The 8,625-nt window shown below is 40.4% G+C and overlaps 1 protein-coding gene across 1 annotated transcript; it reads left to right on the top strand.

Annotated features, from left to right (window-relative positions):
* Positions 1 to 307: 307 nt before the first annotated feature.
* On the top strand, positions 308 to 1,441 carry htr1b (5-hydroxytryptamine (serotonin) receptor 1B). Its single transcript, XM_028566360.1, has one exon. It carries the CDS (start codon positions 308 to 310, stop codon positions 1,439 to 1,441), a length of 1,134 nt encoding a protein of 377 aa, XP_028422161.1.
* Positions 1,442 to 8,625: the final 7,184 nt, after the last annotated feature.

Here is an 8,625-nt window from a genome sequence, read left to right as displayed (position 1 = left end):
TTTTCTGTCTGTTGTGTAGGCCTACAGCAGTTAAGAAGTTTTCTTTTATGGCTAAAAAACGGAAACGTTTGAACAGCGGGGAATGGATATTTGCTTCAACAATGTGGCATATGCACATTAATACCTAGGCTAACAGAAGCAAATGAGGAAGAAAGGAATCAGTTTTTATGTTTAAGACTTAGCACCATTATGCCATTTGTGTGACCGGATGGCACGGATAAAAAGATGTCCATCAAGAGAAAGGGCACCTTAAATGACAGATATCTCAGAGGGTGACATCAAATATGAGAACAAGTGACTAAAAGTTATGGAGCGCTCCGGTCAAGTAGAGCCACCTCAGCCGGTGAACACCACAAACGACAGTTGTATTACTGATCCAGCCACTGTGGATGTCAGCGCAGAGAGTCTCGCATATCAGATCAGTCTGGCGGTGATTCTTTCCGGCATAACACTCGCCACCACTTTATCCAACGCGTTCGTCGTAGCGATAATCTCCCAGTCGAAGAAACTGCAAACTCCTGCGAACTTTCTGATCGCCTCTCTGGCCATCACCGACCTGCTGGTGTCCATTCTGGTGATGCCCATCTGCGTCCTCTACACGGTTATCCATACTTGGACGTTGGGGCAAATCGTGTGCGACATCTGGCTCTCCTCGGACATAACGTGTTGCACAGCGTCTATCCTCCACCTGTGCGTAATCGCTTTGGATAGGTACTGGGCCATCACGGACGCGGTGGAGTACTCCAAAAAGCGCACGCCGGGGCGCGCGGCCGGGATGGTGGCCACAGCCTGGGTCATCGCCATCTCCATCTCCCTGCCTCCTCTCTTCTGGAGGCAGGTCAAGGCGGAGGAGCTGACCAGCTGCAGCGTCAACACGGATCATATTTTCTACACCATCTACTCCACCTTTGGGGCTTTCTATATCCCCACATTGCTGCTTATTGTCCTCTACGGACGGATATACGTCGAGGCTCGCAAACGGATCCTGAAGCAGTCCCCCAAGAAGGTGGGGAAGAGACTCACTTCAGCGCACCTGGTCACCAACTCCCCTGGATCCGTGGCGTCCACAACCTCTCTGCAGTGCGGAAGACACGACACCCAGTCCAGCGACACCGGGTCTTCAACAAGCGAGAACCAGGTGAAAGTGACGGTGTCGGACGCGCTTTTGGAGAAAAAACGCATTTCAGCAGCCAGAGAGAGAAAAGCGACCAAGACTTTGGGGATAATCCTCGGCGCTTATATCGTTTGCTGGCTGCCGTTTTTCATTTACACATTGGTGGTGGCCACGTGTGAGACATGTTTTAACCCCGAGTTATTTGACTTTTTCACCTGGTTGGGATATCTGAACTCCCTCATCAACCCGATCATATATACAATGTCCAATGAGGACTTCAAGAAAGCTTTCCATAAACTTGTGCGCTTCAAATGCTGCAGGTCGTGAGCGAATGCTCCTTCAGTCTCCCATAAGATTTATTTATGTATTTATTTTTGGATATGAAGTTCTAAAAGTGTATGACAATATAAAATAGTAAGAAAGGCCATGCAATATAATTTGTGGAACTCATAGACATTATGAGATGTGCATGCAAAAGAAAACATTCATCGTTAGTCATTTGGTCCAGTATGGTGATTTAAAATGCCAGTGTTTACAAAACAAACAAAGAAAATCTGGAGTAAAAGTGTTTCACATAATTTAAAGCTCAAACCACTGCAAGGCAAAATTATTATTATAATTATTTAAAAACCTTTATTTAATTAAAAAACAAGATTTACTGTAGTATTGAGAGAGTCTAAAAATTACGCACCTCACAAAATCCATTAAACGTGTCATATAAGCTCCTATTGATAAGCACATTTGCTATGCTGTAGGTTAAATTGAGTGATGGGTTGTTAATATTCTGTATGGATTCCTGTTTGGGTGGTACAGTGCATTAAAGCAATGCACAGCGCGTTATTCCCATGCAGGGACTGACCTATTAATGCCAGTAAGCAGGAGAGATCAGAGAGATCATGAACAGCTGACTTGATAAAAATTATCCTTTTTGCATTATGTGTAAAAATATGACTCCTACATTGACAATATGTCTATTTATTCTGAAAAACAATACATTTGTATTATGGTCATGGACTGCTTGCTGCTAACCTGTATGGTTGTCCTTTGTTAGTCACAATCATGCATTTGAAAAAAAAAGAAAAGATTCATATCAGTGTCAAACAAAGAAACTGTAGCTGATATGTAACCAGCAGCGAACGCTAATCACAAGTTCAATTTTGCAGAACAAACACCACCTTGTTTTACTCTGTGTGTGTGTGTGTGTGTGTGTGTGTGTGTGTGTGTTACATTAAATCTGTACCTACAGTATGTTATGTTCATGTATGAAATGCTTTGCCATTTCATGGCTATAGAGAGTGATTTAAAGGATTTGTCAGCATTATGTAAAATAAAAGGTATGTTGTTCTGGGAATCTATCTGTTCACATTCAGAGATGCTGTGCAATAAAGGCTTTAAAGTATTTGTTTGGCACACTTGTTCTATGAGTGGGAATGTTAATGGCGTTTAAATCATGACTCTGGTCAAAACTTCTTCCAAATCTGCAGTAAAAACATTTCTTTCATTGTTGTTGGCATGTTGAAAGCAGCACAGATATTCTGACAGATCACTTGTAGTTTTGTTTTAAAGCGTTACCTTGAAATGAAATAAAAGAATGGAGTAATGGCCCTCAGCGTATCACAATGATGTCAAAATGAAATCCAACAACCTCTTAAGGCGCTCACGGAACGTGGCAGAGCATTCACTAATACAGATTAATTTGGATGATTGGGCGTCATTTCACATCAGTTCCTCTTGACATTTCTCTCTAATGTCACAATGAGAGTTTGTTGTGGCCGAGATTCTCACTAAAGTTTGAACTCTCCGCCATCTTCCTGCCCTTTCCGTCTCTTTGCTGCCTTCCTCCAGGCGGAGGAGGACACGATCTGCGTGGTGAACGGCTGTCACAATTCAATAAGTGATGAGAGTGACAGTGGGCAATGCTCTTCTGGTGTACTTCACACATACAGAATGGGGCACTTATATTGTCAACTCACATGCAAACACACTTTCCATATTATATGAATTTTCATATGGCCCGTCATGCATGAAAGATGAGTGCACCTGAGCAGGCAGATTTTCTGGAGCAGTTAACAGTATGTTGAAAGACTGAAAAAAGTAAATCTTATGATATATAGTATATACACATATCTTCCCTCAGAGATATTGGACATTAAAACAAAAACTTTTGTTGGACGATGAGCAATAGCAAGCCCTTTGAAGTTTGAGTTACAGGTTAAAAGTCCTTGCAGATCACCAGCGCATATAAGTATAAGTACATAAACAGAAGCTCCTAGAACATAATTATAAGATGTAGGTTTAATTATCAGGCTAAAGAGAGATTTATTATTGCAAAGGTATTTGTGAAGATTCATTAGAAACAAATTTTGTCCTCAATCACACCACCTAATAATAAGAAAAAGTAAACAACATAAACATAAAAACACTTCAAATTACAGTCACCTGAGTCTCAAAAGACTAAAGTCAATCTCTGTTCTACCCACAATTCAAGTCGACCGCAGACAGTTCGGTCTGAGATTCAGGGTGTGTTATGTCAGTAGTGGCTAATGTAGCCTCGAGCCACTAGCTTCAAGAACCCCTAGATTTCTTTCATTTAAAAACTTGAAGTCTTCAGACACAACTGATGCTGACTCAAATGAGATCACTTGAGGCAATTTATTAGATATCATGCAGCTCCCTCTGGAGCTACAAAAGGCTTTATACACCGTTTTACACATAGAAGATGTTGGGTCTGGGAACTCACCATTGACGGAGCTCAATCCGAGGGGCGGGATAAACGGTTGTCTTTCAAATTCTCTCTGCACGCAATAGGATAGCGCTACAACCAGGCAGAGCAACGAAGAAGGTAGCTAAACTAGTTGATAGATTAAACTTTTGCCGTATCCGGTCGGCAAAACTCCGAACACATCTTCCTTTTTTAAGAATGATCTCTGTGCCGTTATTTGTTCTTTTCTCAAAGAAAAGCTTAACTCCAAGTCTTCCAGAAGACCGCTGCTCCCAGCAGCAGCAGCCATAAGCCCGCCCACCGACTCTATACACGATGTGATTGGCCTGACCAGAGTTTGGTTTTTCCAGCTCGCAAGTTAACGGAGAGTGCCTAGACCCCCCTGGCTGCAAATTAAATTTGCTGCCGCTAGGGTGCGTCTAGATTTCTAGGCTACCCAAGACCTGTAAACAGACTTTGAAGGCTGGAGTTTTACTTTAAAATTTTGGGAACTTGGAATATTTTATTCAATATTTTCATTACACATACAGGATAGCACAAGTGCTCATACTGCAGATGTCACACAGACCCTCTGAATGCATGCAGAGATTGATACAGAGTGGAGTTGATCCGTTACAGACCAGATAAACATTAATTTAACAAACAGGGTTTATGATTTTGTGTATCCAAAGGAGTATTGCATGGCTCATGTAAGTAACACTTTACCCCCAGCTGCAGAACAGTACACATTATCCTTTTGTTGACACAGAATGATTGCATTGTGCAAGCAAATACATTAATTATACAACCACTTTTTTTTTCTCATAGCTGAATGTGCTGCATTGCTGGTTTGCCACAGGTCTGCTGTGGAGTGAAGGATGATGCTGATAACAGCTAGTGAGGCTTAACACATGGATAATGAACCTATAAAATATTCTTTCACAGAATGTAGTTTGGTTTAACAGCTTTATTGTTTCAACCTTTCTGGTCTAAGAAGGTTTGCAGCATCCATCAGCTGAAAAATGGAGGCACGAGGGCCCATCTGCTATTAATAAATTACCAAGGGGATAACAATTGACCTTGACAGGAAGGAAAACGAGTCAGCAAGTCATGTATTAGGCAACACGGGACGGTAAGGAGATTGAGGGTGAATAACAATTAGATATCAGTTTTCAGCCATCCTCATTCTGTATAGTTAGCATTTTGTAAGAAATCCTGTTGTACATAGCATCTGTGCTAATGCGACAAGATGCAACTTTTTATTATTTACATCTACTCTTAAAAAGTTTGTTGGTGAAAAAAATAAGCCAGTATTGTTAACTAAAACAATAGGCTACATTTTGCAACTTATTTGCTTACATATAGTTTTGCACATTATGTTTTCCAAATGTTGACCACTGAATTACAGCTTCGGTCAAATTAAACCCATTCACTTGCATTGTAGGCATGTGAATGGACATGCACAGACATAAAAGCCTAAACAGTGTGGAAATTCATCATATCAAAACGTCATTAATACCTATTGGCAAAACCATTAATCTATATTCTACTTTGATCAATACCTGGTGATAACAAGATGATACAGGGCTAAAATTCGACAGCGGAGTCAAAAGTGGAGCAATTTTCCGCCTTATTTATGCCCACAAACACTAAACACACATCAGCTCATGTTTGGATGAGGGTTTCACTGAGAAGTGCACACCATGTTATTGTGCATGTTAAATCACAGCCTTCAGTCATGCTTTCTCTTTCCATGCTTCACAGCAGATCCATTGCCACAAGCAGTTTCAATAAAGTAGTTCAAAGACTCGCAGCACTTTGCATTAGCTTCTCCTCCAGCTCACCTATGTCTTATCATGTGTTTCTCTGAATCATAAACTGGGATTCCCCTGCAGTCCAAATTAGAAGGCACGCTGTATTTGGCTGCCTTTATCTAGAAAATCCTAGTAATTGTGTAAAATAATTTCACCAGATCTGATCAACTGGCTGTGTTTACACCTGTGGGACCGTCACTAGTGGAGCTTGGTAAATCTATCACACTTAACATCAATACTGGCCTGACAAGCAATATATCACCAAATTAGGCCATTCTATGTGGTGGTGGTGGTGGTAGTGGAGGTGTGCATGCTGCTGAGGATTTGGTTGCTCTATGATCACCCATCCATACTGCATGTGCATCACTGGCAATGGGACCTCAATGTATGAACAGTGAGAGAAAGAAGGGTGTCCTCTGTTCACCTGCATATTGGTTACGCAAAAACCTCATTAACTCAGATTACAGTGTCTTTTGTGTTAAATCATGAATAGACAGAGAAAGTTGGATCACTTGGATTTAAACCCCCATTAAAAGCAATCTGGTCAACTGAGTTTCTTACAGTTTTTCCTAAAGAGCTAGAGATAAAATGTTTTCACCTGGCAGAGATGAAGTGTGGTTTGATTTGAGCATGAAATATCATACATTTACACACATGAAAGAATCAGAAATGCATTGTCAGCTACTTGCTACATTTAACAAATATCCTGCCACTACTTGTGCTTTCCATTACTGAGTCTTTCAAGGTGCACAAAGTTGAAAGTAAGAAAACTAAACTGTTGTCTAATAAGGAGCTGGTGGGAGTTAGTTGTAGTTTGTGCTGAACTTGAGATATCCCTGCTCAGAGGTCAAACACACTAAACGTTACTGAGTCCTTGTGGCAGACACTGCTACAACACAGAAGATGGCATTTCAACACAAGAGGTCATTTTGTTTCTCTGTATATCTCACCTTCCCCTTCTCCAGCACTATGTCTAAAATATATTTGCACCTGGACATTAGTTTGGTATTATTATTATATATATTATAAATTATTATTATATTATAGTTTTCTAAGTAATCATCGCAAATTTTTTGGCAACAACAATTTTGTCAGAGGAACAATTCCTGCAATAATAAAACAACATGTCAACCTCACACATAGATGGATTTCGGTTTTATTCAAGAGCCTTGAAGAATATAAATGAGGGTTTTTCCCTCACCTCGGGGATAATTTACATATTGTGTATTAACCTTTTGATATTAAGCATGAGAAGGTGCATTGAGATGGAAACACGACTAGCATGTTTGTAATTTCCCATTTTCACAAGAAATAACAATACAAAATGTCACTGAAGCTATTAGCATGACATTTGCCTGACAGAACCTAATTCAGCCTTTTTTCCTCCGCCCCAAGCTTCCTGTCACTCCAATAGGCAACATACCTCCTCCCACTCAACCTCAACCGCACTTTAAAACAAGCTTCCTGCTCATGTCACACACTTTAACACACAGGTATGCTGTTTAAGTTCAGGATCAAGAATAATTTACCTTCAATATGCAAATAATAATCTTACCATACTCTCTTATCCACTTTTGGTTTCTTTATCAGCTTTCCGTCAGTGTGGGATAGAGAGGTCTTCTGCTCTAAAGCTGTCACACAATTTCTTGGATGGAAGGGGAAAAGCAACATTTATTTTTCTACTCAGTCGAACCTTTGACAAGCATAAGGAAAATAATTCTCTACCAGCTCAGGCAGAAATCAACTATATTGCACTACAAAGCCAAATTGCAGCAAGCATTTAGTCAAATGGAAGCTGATGAAGTTTTAGTATTTGATTCCCCTTTGTAAGTCAACCACAGTATTTATTTTAAATCCACTATTAAGTATCAACACTTATAAAATACAACACATTATGCATGTCTCTGTCAAGAAAAATAAATAACTGTATGACATTACCGGGGATGCAACTGTAATAGAAAGTTGCATTGACACTTTTCTGACTGATATAGTCCATTTTTTCCCCGGCCTGACTCAAATCATATGAGTTAAGTTGAGCTGCTTTTCTGCAGCCATGCCACAAAACTGAACGGACTCTTGGGAAATCATTAAATGAAGCATGAATTATATCTGCCAGTGTGATATCATATGGAAAATATAGTACAGCATCTACTGAGGCAGCTGCACGGACTAACAGTCCCATTAAATCTGGAGTTCAAACTGTGGTGACTGTGACAACCACTACACACACAAGGAACCATACCACCGCCTTCAGGTTTTCTTCACTGTGAAGAAATAAAGCATGATCTTAGTGCCTTTGTGGGGTGTGGTCTGATCTATTTACCATCCATCTGCAGCTGCGTATCCAGCTCAACTTTCTCTTATTCCCGATGTCCACACGTTTATTCCTACCAGATGCCACACCATCTTAAATTGCATATCTCAAATTTTGGAGGTGCAAGTCACCCCCATATTAGAGTGAGGCGAGCTCACCCTGCAGAGAAAACTCATTTCAGCCCAATTTAACTGCAGGAGTGGTGTCCTAGGGAGTCAGAGGTGTTATCCACCACACTGCAATCTTCACTGGTCAACCCTGGCGTTCCTCCATAACACATTTTCTGACTATGACTGGTAAGTAGGTAATCAATTTGTCATTACAAAAAAAAGAAGGACGAAGATGTTGGCCAATGAGAAATAACCTAAAGTGGAGTAGAAGCAGTTTTAGGTTAACCTGCGACTCCTTCTGTGCTGCCTGATTGGTTCTGGTCATTAACCTCATGACTGCCTGATCAGGGTTGTTACATTTACATTTAAATCGTATCACTATGACACTTGCACTAGTGACTCTTTGGTCCTGAATATTCCATTTGTTAGGACAGAATTAGGCAAAACTGTTTTCCAATATTATGCCCCATGTAAATGGAATAGCCCGCATTTTCTAATGAAATTGAACAGCCTAATTCTATTTAATCACTTTAAATGTCTTCTTTATGAAGCCATGTATACTGAATGTACAT

This window comes from Perca flavescens, chromosome 20 (genome assembly GCF_004354835.1).
Source record: "Perca flavescens isolate YP-PL-M2 chromosome 20, PFLA_1.0, whole genome shotgun sequence".
NCBI lineage: Eukaryota > Metazoa > Chordata > Actinopteri > Perciformes > Percidae > Perca > Perca flavescens.
This window is presented reverse-complemented; position numbering and strand designations above follow the sequence as displayed.

Bases quoted from the DNA above. Each gene is read 5' to 3' on its own strand.
- htr1b (XM_028566360.1), top strand. From the start codon at position 308: ATGGAGCGCTCCGGTCAAGTAGAGCCACCTCAGCCGGTGAACACCACA.